This window comes from Ailuropoda melanoleuca, chromosome 13 (genome assembly GCF_002007445.2).
Source record: "Ailuropoda melanoleuca isolate Jingjing chromosome 13, ASM200744v2, whole genome shotgun sequence".
Classification (NCBI taxonomy): Eukaryota; Metazoa; Chordata; class Mammalia; order Carnivora; family Ursidae; genus Ailuropoda; species Ailuropoda melanoleuca.
Window position 1 is genome coordinate 58,164,252 of NC_048230.1, and position 20,538 is coordinate 58,184,789.

Here is a 20,538-nt window from a genome sequence, read left to right on the forward strand (position 1 = left end):
CAACACACCTGTCATTGGATTTAGGGCCCAATGTAATCCAGAACACTCTCACCCCAAGATCCTTAACTATGCCTGCAAAGACCCTTTCTCCAAGTAAGGTCACATTCCCAGGTCCTGAGAGTTACTGCAAGGACATGCATCACTCAAGCCACAGCAGACCCTAAGAACTTCNAACACTCTCACCCCAAGATCCTTAACTATGCCTGCAAAGACCCTTTCTCCAAGTAAGGTCACATTCCCAGGTTCTGAGAGTTACTGCACGGACATGCGGGGGAGGGGAGGGGCTTGCATCACTCAAGCCACAGCAGACCCTAAGAACTTCAAGGAAAAGGAAAGCAACTGAGGGCAGCCACAGAAAGGAAAAGGATTTCCTTTGACTATTTCCCCAAACCTACTAAATATTCAGATACCAGCCATAGTGTTACGCATCCACTCTGCAAACATTTTTTGAGTGCCTACTGTATATCACACACCGTGGAGGCATTGAGGATCGAGCACTGAACAAGGCACATAGTCTTTGCCCTCGTGGGGCCCTCAGCAGGGCAGTAACCGTGAAAGCATCTGTGCACAGTACGGCTTCCAGAACACAGTAGTTTCCTTTCCTTCCTAAGTGCCTTTCGCTGCTACAGTTTCATTGAGAAACAAGAAAAGGCATGAACGAAGCCACAGTACCTGGTGGTGTATAATTAAGTCCTCATAACACACGCGGCGTGCATAATAAGAGCTCAAGGGAATCAGAAGCCAGAGTGATCACTAGAAGAGGTGTGCCTTGGCCGGGGGGCTGAATCTGGGGAGAGGTGGGCAGTGGTCTCCAAAGTAGAAGGACCATGTGGACAAAGGAGCAGAGCATTTGGCCGAGGAGTGTGCCAGGAGGAGGTAAGCCCAGCGGGCTGGCATGACCGGATTTCAGTAAAAGTGAACAATTCTTGGGAAATTTCCAAACAAAACAAAGTAGAATCTTTCCTTGGTCTACACAGTGGTTGCTTCCCCCCGCCCAAAAAAAAAGGAAATACACTTCACATTAATATCCTGCAAAAAAAGATGTTCTGTTTCTACATAAAGTTCCACTTTAGGCTCGGATCATTTACAGACAGGTGTTTACCCGCTCCCCATGACCACCCAGTGGAACCGGGGACCCAGGAAATTTCTTGCACGGATAGCCCTTGCTGGCCCCTGCCCGCATGCGACAGTGGTGCCCCCCCCGTCTGTCCCCAGAGATTTCCAAAATGTACCCCCTCCCCGGGGAGAGGGGTGCCACCCTGCTGAGAACCACCATTGTCTTGTGGCCCGCGGGGGCGCGAGTCGGGAGTGGCCGGCCGCCCCTCACCATGGCTCCCGCTTGCAGGTTCCATGCAGGTGATGAACAAGACGCGGCGCATCATGGAGCAGGGCGGGGCGCACTTCATCAACGCCTTCGTGACCACGCCCATGTGCTGCCTCGCGCTCCTCCATCCTCACCGGCAAGTACGTCCACAACCACAACACCTACACCAACAACGAGAACTGCTCCTCGCCCTCCTGGCAGGCACAGCACGAGAGCCGCACCTTCGCCGTGTACCTCAACAGCACGGGCTACCGGACAGGTAAGGGGAGCCTCGGCCGTGGTGCCCGGCGCCCTGGCCTCGCGCCAGCCCGGGGTCCCTAGGCTGCGGGGATTTTAGATGATTTTGGGTAGCCCACGGACAACTTCATTTTAATTTAGAAGTTGTGCATTGATGCTTTAGAAAAATAGAAATTGATTTGCCTTATAGTAGTGAAAGAAACTGACCTTTTCGAAGGAATTTGAATTTAAAAAAAAAATGAGTCCATTGAAAATATGAAACATAGTACAGAGAGGCTAGGAGTACTCGTGCATGATTTGCATTCACTGTGAGTTCTGTTGGGGACCGATTTGTTGACTTCAGAGCATCAGTATGGGAGAACGTTCCAGAAGAACATTGGGGTGGGGGGTGGGGATGAAAATTGGCGTGGAAAATGGAGAGGGGCATATGTGGGACAGTGTGGCCATCCTGCAGACTGGCCTGGGCATTGACATGGACGGTTGTCCACTTGGCTGTCTGGACTACCCAGCCGGGTCCATCAGTCCTGTGGTCAGTGCTGCGGTGTGCTATCCTGGAGGGAGGGGAGACGCAGAGCAAGTGGGGCTTCCTGTCTATCTTGCAGGAGGTACCTTGGTCGGTTCCCAAGGCTCACCTGCCAGGCCTGGGGCAAAAACACAATGACAAACACTTCTCTCTAGCACCACTGAAAAATCCTCCAAACTCAAATCGAATTGTTAAGAAGTGAATACTCCCCACCTTGGGTAAGGAGCCAAGGCAGTCGTGGAATCAGACATCATGCCTGGGATATCACTACCCCAAGGCAGCTGCAACCAAGGGACAAGGGGCTTGTTTGGTGGGAGTGACAGGAGGGAAGGATCGACGCCTCCCTTAGTTCAGAGGTGAAGCAGTCTTCCAGGCTGAGGGGGCTTTCCCTTGGATACACGTGTGGCTGGTGGGGCACATTGGGGGTGGGGAGCAAGAGGAAAGGGTGCCTCCTTGCAGATTGAGTCTCCTGCCATAGGCACCCAGATTGTGGATCTGGGAGGCCTCGATCCTATACATGGAAGCCTGTTGGTTCCTGGGTCTCTGCAGAAAGCCACAGGTGTCAGAGTTTTCCACGGGCACACCCCCCCAGGTGGTTGTGGCAACCTGCAGGTGAATAGAAGCAGCAGGACAGGGGTCCCGCAGCAGACCAGAGGGCTCCTATTGGAAGGGGCATCTGCCACTCAGATCCAGATAATTGTAGCCATTTGTGCTTAGGAGTACTAAATATTTCTAACCTGAATTTTTAACTGAAAGCTGCTGATATTTAAAAAAATAAAATAAAAAAAGTTGCCAAACTCAATTTTTTAAAAAATGTACCATAGGGGCCAAAAAAAGCCGTCTGAAGGCAGAGTGTAGCTCGTATTCTGCCTTTAGAGCATCTGACCAGAAGGTCTATGTAGAAAACTTTAGATCTGATCTTAGAGGAAAGGATTTCGGTTTTTTTTGCTGAACGTGATGTTAGCTGTGAGCTTGCCATATAGGGCCTTGCTATGTTGAGGTACAGTCCCTCTGTACCCACTTTGTTGAGAATTTTTATCATAGTTGTTGGATTTTGTCAAATGTTTTTTCTGTATCTGTTGAGATGATCATAATGGGTTTTATCGTTCATTTTGTTCCTGTGGTCTCTGACATAGATCAGCTTGCATATGGTAAACCATTCCTGCACCCCCTGAGTAAATCCCACCTGATTGTGGGGTGTAATCCCCTCCTTGTATTGTTGAATTCAGTTTGTTCGGATTTGTTGAGGGTTTTTGCATCTATGTTCATCCGGGATATTGGCCTATGATTTCCTTTTCTTATGGTGTCCTTGTCTGGTTATGGTATCAGGGTAACGCTGCCTCGTAGAATGGGTCTAACAGTGTTTTCTCCTCTTTGTGTTTTGGAGGAATTTGAGAAGGATTGATGTTAATTCTTCTTTAAATGTTTGGTAGAAGGTACCAGTGAAGCCCTCTGGTCCTGGACTTCTGTTTTTTGGGATGTTTTAGATTACTGGCACAATCTCCTTACTAGTAAATGGTCTATTCATCTCCTATTTGCTCATGATTCAGCCTTGGTAAGTTGTATGCTTCTAGGAATTTATCCATTTCTTCTAGGTTGTCCAATTTGTGGGTGCATAATTCCTCAGAGTAGTCTCATGATCCTTCGTGTATCTGTGTGACACCTCTCATTTCTGGTTTTATTTAGTTGAGTCCTGTCTCTCTTTTTCTTGGTGAGTCTGTCAATTTGGTGGATCTTTTCAAAGAACCAGCTCTTAGCTTCATCTTTTCTGTTGTTGTTTTAGTCTCTGTTTCATTTATTTTCATTATAATCTTTGTTACTTTCCTTCCTTCCACTAACTTTGGGCTTCGTTCTTCTTTTCCTCATTCCTTGAGGTGTAAAATTAAGTGGTTTATTTGAGATTTTTCTTGTCTCTTGCTGGAGGTGTTTATTGCTATGAACTTCCCTCTTGGAACTGCTTTTGCTGCATCCCATAAGCTTTAGGATGTTTTCTTTCCATTTTCATTTGCTTCAGTCTCTTTTTTTTATTATCATTATTTCTCTTGATTTCTTGTTTGGCCCAGTCGTGCAGTAGCATGTTCTTGACTCTCCCCATATTTGTGAATTTTCCAGTTTTCTTCTTGTGATTGATTTCTAGTTTCCTACCATTGTGGTTGGAAAATATGCTTGATATGATTTCAGTTTTCTTAAGTGTATTAAGACTTGTTTTGTGGTCCCACATATGATCTGTCTGGAGAATGTTCCATGTACACTTGAGAAGAATGTGTGTTCTGTTGCTTTGGAATGGAATGTTCTGTAAATGTTAAGTCCATCTGGTCTACCATGCCATTTAAGGCCAACGTTTCCTTACGATTATCTGCCTAGATGATCTGTGTGTTGATGAAAGTGGGGTATTAAAGTCTCCTACTATCATTGTATTGTTGTCTGTCTCTCCCTTTAGGTCTGTTAGTATTTGCTTTATATATTTAGGTGTTCCTAAATTGATCAGAGATTCATCTGCTTTCCATTTCTCCTTGTACCTCATTGATGAGAAATGTGCTCATGTGACTGCAGAAGAGCCTAAGAAATGCACTCTCCATTCTAGGCAACCATTTTCCCAGCTAGAAATTCCTTTCTGTAGGAGAAGATGACAGCGGATACTGAGGAAAGATTATCAAACTGTAGTAACGGTTCACAACCGCTTATGTGTGTGACCCCCTTTTGAGTACAAGAGATCCGCCTGAACCATGCAAGACTGGAACGAGAAAAACATTCCTTAAGCGCACCAACTGTGGACCAACATTTCATGTAAATAGTGCTTTTAGTGCATTTAGTTGGGCCTTTTATCTTGGGTGAAAAAAAGGAAACTACAAAATTTTGAAAATAACCTTATTTGATGTCCTATCTCATAGCCACAAATGTTATGTTGTGATGGTGACTAATGGGTTCATTCTTTGAGCAAATGGGTTGGTGAAGGGACAGTGGGAGGTGGGGTGTGACTTGTCCAACAAATTGAAGCGATAACACAATGTGATGTCCTTCATTGAACCTGCACTTTGCACAGCAAAATCATAACAGGTCATCTTTGCAGAAGCATTTGGGGTTGGATCAGTTTTCCCGCGGGCCTCTCTGACTCCTTTGACTTCTGAGTCTTCCCCCCCATGAAGTGCTTACTGCCTCCTCATCCTTTCCAGCAGTCTCTGCTTCAGTTACCTCATGGATCAGAATATTGTTTGTCAATGGATTCGCGTGGGCTTCGAGCCGTCCTCCAGCATCCCTTTAATTAACTTCACAAAACCTGGCGTCTTTTACAAGATTGGCGTTTTCATTTGGTGCACATCTTGCTTTCTGCTACCCCGTGCTTGCAGTAGAGATGGACAAAGGACAAAGCGAGAGATTCGAAGTTGAAGCAGGATGAATATCCGTTTGTTCGTAGGTATTTCTGTATGTTGCCTTCCCCTGTCCCCGGGGACTGGGATCTCAATTATAAACACCCCGAAAGGGACGAATTGCATCTTCTCTTTTTACAAGACGCTCTCAGTCAACTCTTAGCACAGGTCAGCTGCCTGAGTGTGCTCGCTTGTGTTTCATAGCCACGGGTCAAAGTTCTGTAGTGTTCTGGCAATGAGACTCCTCCCAGCTCTCTGCAGAGCCATCGAGAGCAAGGACTCTGCCTGGATTCGAATCTCGATTCCGCCACTTTTAACTGAGTGAATTTGGACAAGTTATTTAACTTCTTGGTCTCAGTTACCTCGAGGGAGGAGAAGAATGTTACTCAGCTCCTAGGGTTTTATGGGGATGAAATGTCAGAACAGCGACCCACAGCGAGCACTTGCGCAGTGTTAGCCCTGGCGATGGTAATGATTCACAGAAGCAGCAGTGCAGACAGTAAGTGGTGCACCCGGATTAAAGTTGGCAGCACGTGCTCTGCTTCTCTGGTCATCAGCAAAACACGAATGAAGGCGACAGTGGCCATAGCAAATATTCAGAGGCCCCCTCACACCAAAAGTGGGTGGGGGTGTGGGGAAACAGGGAGTCCCACACATTAGCAGGGGGAACGCACATGGGCACCTCCATGGCCCACGAGCGATGTGGCGATTTCCAGCAAATCGGAAATCCAGGACTGGGAATGGGGAGGAAGGAAAGCATACTGAGGTGGCAGTCACAGATTTCCACTACGCTGCTTTGGGGGGGATGGGGGACACCTTTTCCGGCGCTTGCTGGCAAATTAGACAGAAGTGCCCATTGTCTTCTCGTTGGGGTAACGTTTTTCTCGTTGCTCGCTGCCATCTGAGTCTGGCAGTTCTGAGGTGGTTTCCGTGCCCAGCCTCTGCCATCTGGTACAGACTTCTGTAGGGATGTGGGCACTGGTGGCGAGCTTTCGGCTCCTCCCTCATCATGTTCTAGAATGCGCCAGGGGAGGCGGGGGCAGGGGGGCTCTCATTACAAGCCCAGGCTACATCAAGGCCCCCAGGTGAAGCTGTTTGGAGATTTGGCCTTGAGCACCCCAATTATTTTCACTCTTCTGCTCACACAAAACTGGGGAGGGAGGTCAGCCGAGGATCCACACAACTTGGCTGTCGGCGTTGGGCGGCCGCCCTCACTTGGGGGGCAGTGGCTCCGGGCCAGTCCGCAGGCCCTGGCGGGGCACGTGAGGCGTTGGTGGAGGCTGGGGCCTCTTGCACAGGAGGCCAGGAAGGCGGCCCTGGGCATGGTGGCATCCCTGACAAGACTCGCTGCTGTGTGTGTGTAGGACCGCGCACACATGAGCACTGGTGCTCAGGTGCCTTCCTCCTCACCCCTCCCTTGTCCCCCCACTCTGCTTAGCCTCTTGCCCTGAACCCCACGCTGAACCTGAAGCCTGGCCTCCAGCTGCTTACTTACCATCTCCCCTTGGACGTGCACCTGGCATTTCAAACCTGATGTGTGCAAAGCGGCCTCCTGACCGTGTCCCCCTCCCTGAGCACGTCCCATGGTCTCCCCTGACGGCTTCAGGATTCCAGAACCTTCCTGTCCCTGCTTTTCTTCCTTCCTGTCACTCCACATCTAGTCATCAGCAGACCCCCGCCAGCTCTCTCCTCAAGGTATTCCAGAGCGCACTCCCAGCACCCTTCCTGGGGCTGCCACCATGTCCTGGCCGGACGGCGCAGCCCTCTCCCTCCTGCGCACCACTCCTGGCCTCACCCGCTGCGCTCTGTTCCCACCTCAGCAGCCGGAGGCATCCTGTCCCTCGTCTGCCTGCAGCCCTCCTGTGGGCCCCCCACAGTCACCTCGGGGTGCTGATGATCTGCCCCTCACCTCTGGACCACCTCGCCGCCTGTCCTCCCCCTCCATCGCTCCACTGCTTCCTGTTTCTCGAACAGTCCACCAGGGACCCCCTGAAGGGACTTTGTGCTTATTCTTTCCCTTTCTGGAAACTTCTTCCCTACACATCTGCATGGCCTGTTCACTCACTTCCGTCAGATCTTTATCACCTCCTCAGAGAAGCCTTCCTTGACTAGCGCATCAAAAAGAGGGTTCCTGCCCCCGTCTATCCCCTCATCCTGCTTTATTTTCCTTCAGAGCTCTCATTACCACTTAACATCTATCTGTATATTTGTTGTCCACCCTCGCAAGTTAAAGGATGTCTCCGTCCCCCCCTAGCCTGGCTCCTGCCCAGTCCGTCTCTCTGGTTCTCTCCAGCACTAACGTGGGCTCGGCCACTGATCTCACTGGTTGCCTTCCTTCCAAAACCTCCATTCCGTGGAAATGGGGACGGCCTGGGCTGTCCCCTCTGGTATCCCCGTGCCTGCAAGCGGGTGCACCCCATCTTAGGTGCTCGGGGAATCTCGGCAGGACGAGCGGATGAGTCTGTGTGTTCCATCCACAGCCAGCAGCCCCCCCCACCCTCCGCATCTTTCTATACCCCTCTCTTCTCTCCCTTCTCTCTCCTCCCCACCCCCACCATCTCGGCCCCCTCCTCCTTTCTTCTTGGCCCTTCTGCACACACAGAGAAGAAAGGACTTGGATTCTCCCTGCGGGGGCCCCTGGTGCAGCTGTCCCCCTTCACAATGGCATCCTTCTCTGGGCTTGGCCTCTCTCCTGTTTGTGCTCCCCGCTCCCTTCCTCTCCCCTCAAGTGAGCACCCACGTGTGCATACACAGCTCCCTTCTTCCCTCGTCCAGCTGCCCCCGCTCTCCGGCCTGGGGGTGTGACCACAGAGCGTTTTCACTCGCCCTGCAAAGGAGACCCACCTTAGGAGTGCTGACAGGCGTCAGGCAGCCCTCCAGGCCAGGCTGGCCAGGGCGTCCTTAAGAGGGACACGTGTGTCACATCCACGTTCGTCTTCAAGCTGAATGTCTAAACTTCGATTTCATGGGCACTCCCTTTCTCCAGGATCTTTAAGTTTCAAAACAAGTAAAACATTGGTGCAGGAGTCTAGAGAATTTGCTTCTGCTTCTAACTCCTTTGTAACCTTGAGCTGAGACCTGGCCCCCTCTGGCCTCAGTTTCCCCATCTGTGCAGTGGAGTTACAACATAGGCGTGTAAGTTACCTAGTGCCTTTCATATGACCCTGCCCTTGAGGGTCATGGGACTAGTGCCCACACATCTGGGAGGGAGGCTCCCGGGGGTCAGAAGAGAAGGGGGCCACTTGGAAAGATAGGAAGCAGATGATCACGCTTCCCAAGTTTTCCGAAGGGTGTGAGGCCGATGGGTGGAGATTTCTCTTTGCCCCCAGGCGACACTCGAGCAGAGACTCACTTTGTCCCAGTGGGGTAGCTGGTACTTGGTGTATGGGCTTCCTGCGGAGGCTGTAACAAAGCCGGCTCTGAACAACAGAACTATGTTCTCTCATGGTTCTGGAGGTCAGCAGCCCCAAATCAAGCGTCAGCAGGGGCCACACTCCTGCTGAAGGCTCTTGCGGGGGTGGGGGGGTGGATCCTACCTTGTCTCCTCCATCTTCTGGGACTTGCTGGACGTCTTTGGTGTTCCTCGGCTTGTGGCTGCCCTGCTCCCGGCTCTGCCTCCCCGAGGGTCCCTCTCTACGCGTGGCCTTCTCTTGTGCGTGTCCGTGTCCAAATTCCCCTCTTCTTCTAAGGACACCAGTCACTGGATGAGGCCCCCCCTAATCCAGTAGGACCTCGTCTTAACTTGGTGACATCTACAAAGACCCTATTTCCAAAGTCAGGTACCCGGAGTCAGAACTTGAACGTATATTTTGGGGGACAAAATTCAACCCACCTCAGCTGGGTTCTTTCATGCATACCACCTGATTTAATCCCCCACAGTGACACGTTAACCTCTATTAAAGCTGCAGAATCTTCCATTAAACAAGCAAACACTGCAGACAATCAGGGACTCTCAGAAAAACCCACTGCCTCCCCCTTTGTCATCCGCTGCGGTCCTAAGCGTGGCACACTGTGGCCGCCCAGCCCGTGGGCAGCTTACTTTGGTTCAGCTTGCAGGGTCTCTAACTTTTATTTCACTCAAGGAGTCTCTAACTTCGGTGGCCATTAAAATAATGGTGGAAGTCAAAGAAAAGTGAGAAGAAGCAGGACGCTTTGTTGAGTGGGTGTGTAGAGCCTACGAGGCTCTAACGGTTTGAGGGAGTTTTCAGGCTACATATGACCTTTGGCAGTCTCTCCCTATCGAGAGCTGCAACTCCGCTGAACATTCTAGAAGGGCCTACCCTAGAGCTGCTGGGCCCCACAGGGTAGTCACTGGCCACTGGGAACTATCTAACTTTAAGTTAATTAAAAATAAGTCAAATTAAAAATTCGGTTTTTTAGTCCTCTTAGGCACATTTCGAGTGCCCAGTGGGCACACGTGGGGCCAGAGCAGATGGTGCAGGTGTAAAATGTTTTCTATCATCACAGAAAGTCCTCTTGGAGAGCCTTGGGGTAGAGTGTAATTCAAGCAAAATTTTGGAGATGGGCACACACACCTTTCACAAGATAAAAAGAATGACAACAATAATTTTAAAAACGCAAGTTGTTTCTACGGAGCCTTTACCGTGCCAGGCGCTTACGTGCGTTTAATCCCCACATACGCCTGTGAGGTGGGTGTGGCCCCTTCTTCCTGTGGTATTCCCCTCAGGCCCGAGCTCCACGATCTGGTTCCTTGGCCCTGCCTCTCCAGGCCTTCCCAGGCCATCCTGAGGCTGGGCCACCAGTCAGGGTTTTGGGAGCCCAGGGCAGCTCCCCAGGAGGGCTCCAACCTGGGGCCTGTGGGTCCCACCTGTCCAGGGCCAGGTCCTCCCTCTCCGAGCACCGAGCACATCCCACCCCGTGGGCAGTAGGTCACTTCCAGCAGAACGCATCTGTGCTGTCGTGGGGAGAGGGCTTTCAGCAAAGGGAAACTGGGCGCCCCTCTGTGTCTGCCCTCCCAAGGCCGCAGACAGGTCCGTTCTCCACCGCTGTGCCTGTGTGAGCCCTTTGCTACCCGGAGAAACCAAAGCAAACACACCTGTGGGATGGATTCAGCCCACAGGCCACTGGTTAGCAAACTTTTTTCCAACCGGGTGGTTCCCAAGGGAACACACTGCCCCCTAGGGGCCAAAATCTGTGAAAATATTTCTGGTGGTTGTCAACGTGGAGGACACTGCTTGGGGTCTTGGGGCAGGAACCAGGGACCTTCTATGGCCTGTTGTGCACGGGAGAGCCTGATGGGGCTCCCAAATTCCCTTTTGTTCCACGCGGCTTCCAAGTCTTCTACCAGATCGTTACATGACTGGATTCTTTTACGTGTACTGTGAGCTGAGCCTGACCCTAAGTCCCTTTTATAGATAACCGCCAGAGGTATTCTGCACAGTCTTAGGACCCTCTGAATTTTCCGGGGATGGAAGTGATCAGTAAACGGAAGGAATATCATACTTGAGTGCAAAGCTTTTCCCGGAGTTATCCCACGTTACTGAAAGTCTCGGCGCTGAGAGCACGGCTACCAGAAGCACTTGTTTTGCCAGCGCGGGGGGCCCAACCAGCCTGCATCTGTCTCTTACATGCCTCTGAATCCGTGTCTAGGTGCCACCTGACTACTCCGTCACCTCTCCTTGATGGATGGGCTCGAAAGTTCATACGGAAATTTTTCTTGGTTATAAATTGCCTTCCTTTTATTCCTCTTGTAGATTGTAATTAGGGTGTTGTATTGATTTTTCGGGAAAAAATGTGCCTAGGTAGTTTTTGTTACCTGCAGTTTTCTTTCAGGAAAATAAGGGAATGTTACAAAATATTTGTCACAGAAATGGACATCCGTCTCGTGATGTTGAGAGCCGCTCTTCAAAGGATCAGCTTAGTGTCACCTTCCTCCAAGGTGATAATTAAATATCCAATGATTGATAGTCTGCCCAGGCCTTGTTCTAAGAGTCTGTTGGGGGTTTTCTTCGCACCCCCTGCCCCCCACCTGTTCCATCCTTCTGGACAAAACCATGCTTTTAGGGGTGCCTGGGTGGCTCAGTCGTTAAGCGTCTGCCTTCGGCTCAGGGTGTGATCCGGCGTTATGGGATTGAGCCCCACATCAGGCTCCTCCGCTGAGAGCCTGCTTTTTCTCCCACTCCCCCTGCTTGTGTTCCCTTTCTCACTGGCTGTCTCTTAAAAAAATTTTTTTTTAAAAACATGCTTTTAAAAGGGACAGAAAGATTTTCAAATACCACCCTTCCTGATGTTGACTCAGCGGGTGATAAAACTTGTCAGAAGTGCTGGGGGAGGCCGCCGTGCCCAGCTAGTCAAGCCTCCAGGACGCGGATGGGCCCCAGCTTCATTTGCTGGAGATGCATGGCCCTCCCGAGGAGTGGGGGGCCCAGGGCAGCACGTAGTTCGAGACCCAAGCAGCCCGCCCTCCACACCTCCGACACTGGGACAGCTCAGCCTTCCTCCACAGTAATGAGCTCGCCACAAACAGCCAGGAGCAGCCCTCAACCTTCACTCTGGTTATTTGCTCATCCCTGCTTCTCCCCAGTGATTAGCCATTCCTCCTCTGCACCCGGCACCAAGAGGAAGCTTTGAAAACTGGAATTCTAGCCATGTCACTCCCTGCACACGACCCTCCATTGGCTCCCCAGTGCCCTTAGAATAAACTCAGCTCCTTGCTAGAGCTGCCAAGGCCTTGTTCAACCTCAGCCTGCTCCCGTCTCTGTGCATATCTCCTACCTCTCTTCCTAACAACACTCAGACTGCCTGGCCTCTTTGCTGTTCCTCAAACAGTCCAAGGTCACACTTGCCCCAGGACCTTTGCACTTGTGGTTGCATCTGCCTAGAGCACTGCTCACACAGCTTGTTTCTTATCATCATTCACCTTCTGTCTCTAACATCCCTGCTGCTTCCCTGACCTCCCTGCATGAATTAGCCCTCCCCAAGCCCTGTCACTCTCTACCATGACACCCTGCTCTATGTCCTTTGTAGAATTTATCATCCCCTTGAAATTATTTCAGGTGTTTTGAATTTATTTCTTGCCTATTGTGTTCACTGCTGTATCCTCCTGTCCAAGAACAGTGCCAGGCAGGTACTGGGTACCCAATAAAGATTTGAATGAACAGAGGACTCTTTGGCCTTAGGCTTGAAGTAAGCAGAAAATGAGAACAAAATGGAATGTGGATTACTGTCTCCCTTTTCCAGCATTCAGAAATATAATTGCAATTAGTTCAGGCAAGTTTAGCTAAGTCCCAGTACTCAAACGTTGTCATCAGAACCCGTCTTTCTACTTCTTGGATTTTCTTTTATCTGGGTTAGCTTTATGCTTAGGAAGGTTCTGCTTTGTGGCGTTAAGATGGCCCTCAAAGGTCCTACCCCACTGGCATGGTGACCCTGGCTGAAAGAGAGAGCCTCTTCTCAGTGCTCCAGCAAAAGTCTCAGGGGAGGCTTTCATTGGCTCAGCGAGGGTCATATGGCCCTCCCTTACCCAATCACAGAGGCCAGGGGGAGGGGAGACACCCTGATTGGCCAACCCCAGATCAGGTGCCTAGCCCAGGAGCTAGGAGCCAGGAACAGTCTCACCTGAATAGGTTCCTCACAGTTACCAAAAGACAGAAAAATGGATGCCGGGCAGAAAAATAAAACAGATGTCTACTATAAAAACCCAAATCCAGCTTTCCCCCACTCAAGGGGCAAGTGGGAGGAGGGCATTTCTCCCAGCTCTCTTTGCGTCCAGCCCAAGATGCCTCCTCCCTGTGTAATTATGCCCCCACCTTCCTTGTTTGCTTTCCCACAGTTCTCAGTTCAGCAAGATCCCATCTCTGGCATCCAGAACTTCCAGAGCATTGATTTATCACTTTGTGCAGCAATTTGCGTTTGGTGTCTTTTCAAAAGCAGAAGAAAGAGACTCATGTTGTAACCTTGCAAGCAGCCCAAAGTTAAAAGGATCCAGTTACAGAATATCAGAAATGCCCCAGCCCTAAGAGCTTTGGGGCTCGGGGTTTATTTAATGCCTTTCTTCCTGGCCCTGCTTCCTCAGCCAATTTGTCTGCCAAAAAAACAAAGACTTCAGTCCTGTGGCATTTTGCATCTAATATTTATGGTGCTCTGGAGTTTGCAAAAGCATCGCCTTCTCATTTATCACTTGTACCTCAGGAGACCCCAGCTCCACCCCCAGAGAGTTAGTGGGATCGTTTTCCCCTGCCCAGATCTGGAGCCCCCAAAGCCAAAGGATGGATGGTGAAGGTCTCACGACCCAGGGCCCTCCTCTGGGCGGTAGGGGTGAGATGGAACCTTGGCCGGGACCAGCTCAGCTTCTATTCTGCACCCCTTGGGACCACATGTGGGTCTTGTAAAATAGCAGCCAACAGCCCGAGTTCACACTTCAACCCCAAATATGTGCTGTTTGAATTATAAGGTGTTTTTTAAAATCTGGAAACTTCACCAAAAAGTTCAGTTTCTAAACTTTGCTGGGGGGGGGCAGGGCAGGGAATGTGCTTGGGTGGCTCAGTCAGGCATCTGACTCTTGATTTTGGCTCAGGGAATGATCTCAGGGTCATGAGATCGAGCCCTGAGTTGGGCTCCTCTCCCTCCCTCTCTCTCTGCCCCTCCCCCACACACTCGTGTGCAGCTCGTGTGCTGCTCGTGTGCACTCTCTCTCTCACAAAACAAAACAAAACAAAAAGATCTTGCCAGATATTAGCAACATTCCTGGACAGTAGGGTGTCAGTAGACTGCAGCCCACAGAAATTTGTTATCTGTTTTTATAAATAAAGTTTTATTAGAACACAGCTTTTTCATTCATGTATTGTCGGCAGCTGCTTACGCTCTACTGTGGTAGAGTTGAATAATTGCCACGGAGACCACGGGGCTGCAGAGTGGAACTACCTACAGCCTGAACCTTGGCAGAAAAGGTTTGCAGTCCCCTACTAGATGGCAGTCACCAGCTAGATATGTGTCACAGCCGCCCCCCCCCCCCCCGCCCAGTATTTGTTAGAATATAGGTACAGCTGGGGGCGTTTCAGTCCCCAAAGAACAGTGGTTTAGAGACGACAGGTGCTTATTTGTCTCTCCTTTGACCATTTGGGCACTAACAGCCCAGGGCTGATAGGCACACCTGGTGTTGGTGGCCCAGGCTCCTTCTGTGATGTTCCCCCACCATCCTGGGGGACTGCCCATGTCCCGAACGGCTCACCACGTCCACAGCCAGCCAGCAGGAAGTCGAAGATCCAGGGGAGGCACACTTGCTTTCTGTAGGCACATTACCAGAGCTCACACTATTTCCACCCACATCTCCTCCAGTCGGTCATGGCCACTTCCGGCGGTGCGGGAAGCTGAGAATGTCACCTCCATTCTGCTGGCCTTGGACCCAGCTAGTAATTCTGCTTCTGTAGAGAAGCAGCACACGGGCACTGGGGCAACACAGCAGGTTCTGTGAGGCTTCACGGGCATGGCTAGAAACCCCGTTCCCTGCACACCTCTCCTTCTCTTATCCTTGGTCTGTTCCATTCATTTGCAGGAGCACCTGAATCTTGTTTGAGTTTGTGTGCCTGGTTGTAAATTATGCATGCTCTCTCCCAGGGGAGGAGGAAGAAAGGGAGTTGATGTGCTCCAGAGCAGAGGGAAGGTTGCAGGCATGGAATCATACCAAATGTGCCCCTTCTTACGTAAACTAGTGACTGGGAAATAATTGAGCTGAATACACTCCCAGCTCTAGTGCTCGAAGTGTTGGGCTGGGCAGAGGCTGTGCTGTGCTTGGGAAGCTATAATGCCTGGTGGGGATCGTGGTTAGTGCGCTCACTCATCCTGGAGAAGGAGCCACCATCGTCCTTAGCAGCAGGAGCTGAGCTGATCCCACCAAACTCCTGGAAGCGCTTCCTACGTCTGGCATCCTGCTTGGTCCTCCTACCCCACCTGCAGCCCCTTTCCATCTGCTAGGCTGCTGCCCCATCACCCTGACCCCTTCCTTGGGAGCCCAGGGCCCTCTTCACTAGCAATACTCATTCCCTCCCTGGGGGTTTTACCCCTTTGAGAGCCACGTGTCCCCCTTGGCATCTGTGTGGATCCTTTTCAGAATATGTTCAAATTAAAGGCAAAGAAGGAAACATACAGGATTGCAAAAGAAGTCAGTGACATCAAAATAGTTTATAAACTGTGATATGCATGCTTCTTCACACATTAAATGACACGATGTCCTGGTTATTTAGGGGATAACTGATGGGTCTGATAATTCGCATGATTTCGTGGTAGTGCTGGCTTTGGTGGTATCTCGAGATGTCTGGTTTTTAGCTGTAACATGATATGAAAACATCTGGACTTCTGTTGGTGGAGATGCTCATTAGGGGGTCATGAAAATCAATAAAGATGGAGTTTTCCCATCCCAGTTCAGGAACCACAGATTAAGAACCCCTTCCCTAGGAGATCTCATTCAGTTGCACAGATTTAAATGCCATTGAAATGCTGACAACTCCCACATTTCTCCCCCCAGCCCAGACCTTGCCCTTGAACCTGAATGCATATCTCCAGGCTGCCCACTCTGTCTCCGCCTGAACTACCCAGCTACCGGGAACCTCAAGGTTAACGTGTGTGACCTTGAGCTCTTTGTCACCCCCACCACAGAACCTGGCCCCTCCCACGGTGTTCCCTTCCTCGATGATGGGCGGATGTCCTTGTTGCTCAAGACAGAAACTTCGAAATTGTCCTTGGCTCCTCTCACTTCTTTCCCACACCGCATCTAATTCATCCGCAAGCCATGGCGGCTCCAACTCCAAAAATAGCCCGAAACCAACCCAGCCTTCTGCCCCCACCTGCCTAGAACCATCCCAGCCTCTCTCCTGAATTACTGTGATGGCCTCCGGGAGTCCTGCATCCCCCGCCTCAGACTTTCCTCAATCCTGGAACGTAAATCCATGAGAGTGTGGTTTTAGTTGTTTGTTAATTTATTCTGTGTTCTGTGTGTCCCTAGTCCCGAGAACCATGCCTGGCATATAAGCAGTGGCCTTCTAAATGCTTCCTGAATGAGTGAATGCATGCATGAATGAATGAATGAGTATATGACGTCCCGGTAAATAATGTTATAATACAAACAGTGACCAGCATTTTGGGGGCAATTTCCCTGTGTGTCCTTATTGAACTCTCCCCAGCACCTTTGTCAGGCAGGCATATTATTATCCCCATTTTACAGTTGGGAAAACTGAGCTGGTAGATGGGAGTAGCTGGATTTAAACCCGGGCTGTCAACTCCAGCACCCACGTTCAACCTCACACCTGACTACCTCCCAAGACAACACCCCGTAAACCCTTCCTGCACGTCTGGAAAGAGTGACTGAGGTGATGTCTGGCTCTTGCCTGTGTTCCCACGCTGGCACTCTTGAGAAGGCGAGGGGCTCAGGCTCTGGTATGGCCTTCCCTCAGCAGCCTGCAGGCAGATAAACCTCGGAGCACGGAGCGTGGGGAACGACCTCAGTGTGGAATCTCTGTTCCACCTGCAATTCCAGCAAGGAGCACTCTGGAGGGTGGTCGGAGCCCATGGAGGGGCGGGGTCTGGGGGATCACGAGGTCCGTCTGTCCTTACCCCTGCCTTTAGCTGTTCACCAGCCCGCTTGCTGTTTCCTTTCTTCCTCACGAGTTTCCCTGCCTCCCCCAGCGCAGCGGACAGGAGGTGCTCCCATCTGCAGGAACTGGGGGTGCCGTCCTGCTGGCAGGCGGGGCGGGGTAGCGAGTGGAGACGGCCCCCTGGGTTCGAGTCTCAGCTCTGCCACTCACCAGCCACTGTGGGACACTGGGCACAAAGGGACTTCACCTCTCTGTGCCTCAGTTTCTCCACCTGTAAAATGGGGACAAAAAGCATGTCTATCTCATCGGGCTATTGGGGAACATCATTACCCTCCAATCTAGCGGTTCTCAAAGTGGGCCCAGGAGCCCTGGACCCAGAACTCTTATCATGATAATACTGAGACAGGATTTGCCCTTCACCCTTATTTGCATCAAGGGTACAATATTTTCTGAGGGTGTGTAACACACCCACAGTTATCTCAAAGGGCCATTAAAATACTCCTTTCCCTTCTCTGTGCATATCTACAGAAGGCTGGATTTTTCTTGACACAGAGCCAAAACAACACCTCTCACCAGGCTGACCGCAGGCGTAGGTCCGCGAGTCCAGCTGTCTTCTATTAAACTGGACGTTAGAGAGCTTGGTCAACGTGGAAAACAGTACAGTTCTTCTTACTGATTTTATTTGGTTTGGGGAAAATCTATTTATCATTTTTTAAAATACACGCTAACAAGTAGGTTTATTGTTACTATTTTTAAATGAATTAACGTGTTATAGATTTCTTGGTTTTCTTTTCTGACATGGTAGCTATTGTTGGATAAAACTGACATAAACGAATCTATTTGGGGCCCTCAAGAATGCGTAAGGGACTTTGGTACCGGAATGTTGAAGAACCCGTGCCTTGGGCCCTTCTTCAGTTTTGCGGAACACCCCGCGGTGACGTCATGCCCCATGTGGATTGAGTAGATCCAGATTCAATCAAGCAGATGGCACAGAATCGCATAGAAAGACAATAATGTAACAGTTCTCCCTGCTTCTCCACCCACAGATGTACCCCATGTGATGGGCAGCGAGCATCTGCTCTTCCCTCCGTGGGACGTGATCCCCCACAGACCCCCCCACCCCGTAACCCGGGTGTTTGGTGGTTCAGTCATTTGCTCATTCACGCCACAAATGTCTGTTGAGGCCTTACTGCTTCCCAAGCTCTGTTCTAGATATAGGGACACAGGTAGGAAAAAGGAATCCAGAAAGCTCTGACCTTGAGCTGATGTTTTCATGGTGCAGGCAGGTGATAAAACCCAAAAGACAAATAAATTAGTCCGGTGGCAAGAAATACCATGGAGGAACAAAGTGAGGGAAGAGGGAGGACCAGGGTAGGGGAGAGACCGTTTTAACAGGATAGTTAGGGATGTAACCCAGTAAGGTAGTATTTGAGCAAATGCCTGGGAACGATGAAGAAGTGATCCATGCAGGGGTCTGAGGAAGAGGGTCCTTCAGAGGAAGCAGCAAGAGCAAAGGCCCTGGGGCAGAAATGAGCTTCAGGCCTAAGAAGACGGGAAGAGGCCACTGAGGCTGGAGCAGAATGGACCCAGGCCAAGTGAGGGAGACGAGGTCAGGGAGGGGGCAGGCCGTGCCAGGGACTCTAGATTTTAGTTTGAGTGTGACGCGGAGCTATCAAAGGGTTTTGAGCAGAACTGTGGCTTGATGGGATCTGTGATTTAGCAGATTGCTCTGGCTACCCTAGGGGAAGACCAGGGAGGGGGCTCCAGCAAGGCCCAGGTGAGAGAAGTTTGGTGGCTAGGACCAAGCCAGTCACAGGGACATGTGGGAAGCACTCAGTCCTGAGTTCCTTCTGAAGGCGGAGACACCATGACAGATGGTCAGTGGGTGTGAATAGGGACAGAGGAGCTGAAGACCCTGCCCACTGTGTGGCCTGAGGAGCCAGCATGGACCGGAATGCTGGAACAGAAGCAGGTTTAGGGGACCGAGCAAGAGGCCAGCTCGAAACACCTGGTTGACACCAGATGAATTGACCTGAGGGAAACTAGGAAGTTTGTGACCATGCAACCAACACCTAAAAATGACAAAACATGGGAAAGAGACCCACAGACAACTGGAGTTTAGAAATGTCACAAAAAGCAAAGACCCCTTTTTGTTTTCCCAAACTCCTGGCGTGTGAAATGGAGTGGTTTCTTCCAGGAAAGATGGACTTTCCAGAAGGTTCTACCTCATTTCTCACTGACCTTTCCGAATTGCTCTGGCGAGCGTTGTTTGTTGTCATGGCTCGGTTCCGCACGCAGGCCGTCATTGCTCACAGACGTGTGTCGTGACCAGCCCATCTCTCTGGGCCGTGTCTGCATCCTTCCCCAGGCTCGTCGCCAGAGTTTCGGAGGGGCCTTGTGATTTGCCAAGACGGTGTCACAGCTGGTTTCTAGCGCCCATTTTCATTTCTCGGGAGACCTGCATTTTCATCCCCCCACCCTGAAAAAGGAAACAGGTTATATTTTGAGGACTCTCACAGCTCCTTTTTTTGGAGTGCTTACTCTAGGCCAGACGTGATCTCATTTGTTGCTGCTCCCATTTTATAGATTGAGTCGCCGAGGCTTAGATAGGGGCGCTCCCTTGCCTGGGGAGACAGAGCTCAAAGCCTGGTCCTCAGAGCCACACCGCACCCCCTCTGCACCGCTGGGGTGCTCAGCCCAGGCACTGCTCTCACCGTGGAGTCGGATTCTCCTCTGTGGCGGGGCCGCCCTATGCCCTGCGGGGTGGTTAGCACATCCCTGGTCTCTGCCCCCTAGAGGCCAACACCACCCTCTCTGCTAGTTGGGACAACCAGGAATGCCTCCAGACATGGCCCCAGGGTCCCCTGGGGAGCCCTCGCCCCCACTGGCCTGATGTTGGGCGTACTGTGCGCACAGGCTCTGGGGTGACCTCTTGGCTGCCTCCCCTGGCCCCCTTTCCAACACCCAGCATTCTCATCTGCAGACCCCATAATAGAAATCCCTCTTAATGAAACATTTAGTTGCTCCATCTCCAGTCCTCCTACCTTCCCAGGGGCGGGGAGAGGCTTAAAACACCAGCGAGGGGCAGCTTCGCACTGCTCGGCCCGTGTGTCCCATCCAAAGCCATCGACCCAGTCACCCTGTGAGCAGCTATGACTGTGTGCCCGCCGCAGGTCAGGTCTTAGGCAGGCAAGGCCCCTGCGTGGGGAGATGGTGATAAACAAGAAAGCAGACACATCTGCGGTGATTTCAGAGGGCGCTGAGGGCCACAGAGAAGATAAACAGCCCGGTACAGAGGGACGGGGGCCTTGAAATAGGGCGATCAAGGACAGCTCCGCAGAGGAGGGGCCGTTTGGTCTGAGACATCATGGTGACAAGGAGCTGGTCCATGGGAGAGGGGAGCAGGTGTGAGGTAGAGGAAAGAGCAGGTGCAAATGCCCTGAGGTGGCGGTGAGTTTGGCGTGTTTTAAGGAACAAGAGGCCTGGAGCGGCTAGAACGGAGTGAGCAGAGAGGGGAGGGGTGGGAGACGTGGGCAG

At 51.1% G+C, this 20,538-nt stretch overlaps 1 protein-coding gene across 1 annotated transcript in view; it reads left to right on the plus strand.

The window, feature by feature from the left end:
- SULF2 (sulfatase 2) overlaps positions 1-20,538 on the plus strand; it is a 118,823-nt gene that overhangs the window by 50,386 nt on the left and 47,899 nt on the right. The window contains 2 exon segments of the mRNA XM_034639864.1: positions 1,346-1,436; positions 1,438-1,583. Coding sequence (XP_034495755.1) covers positions 1,346-1,436; positions 1,438-1,583 — 237 coding nt within the window.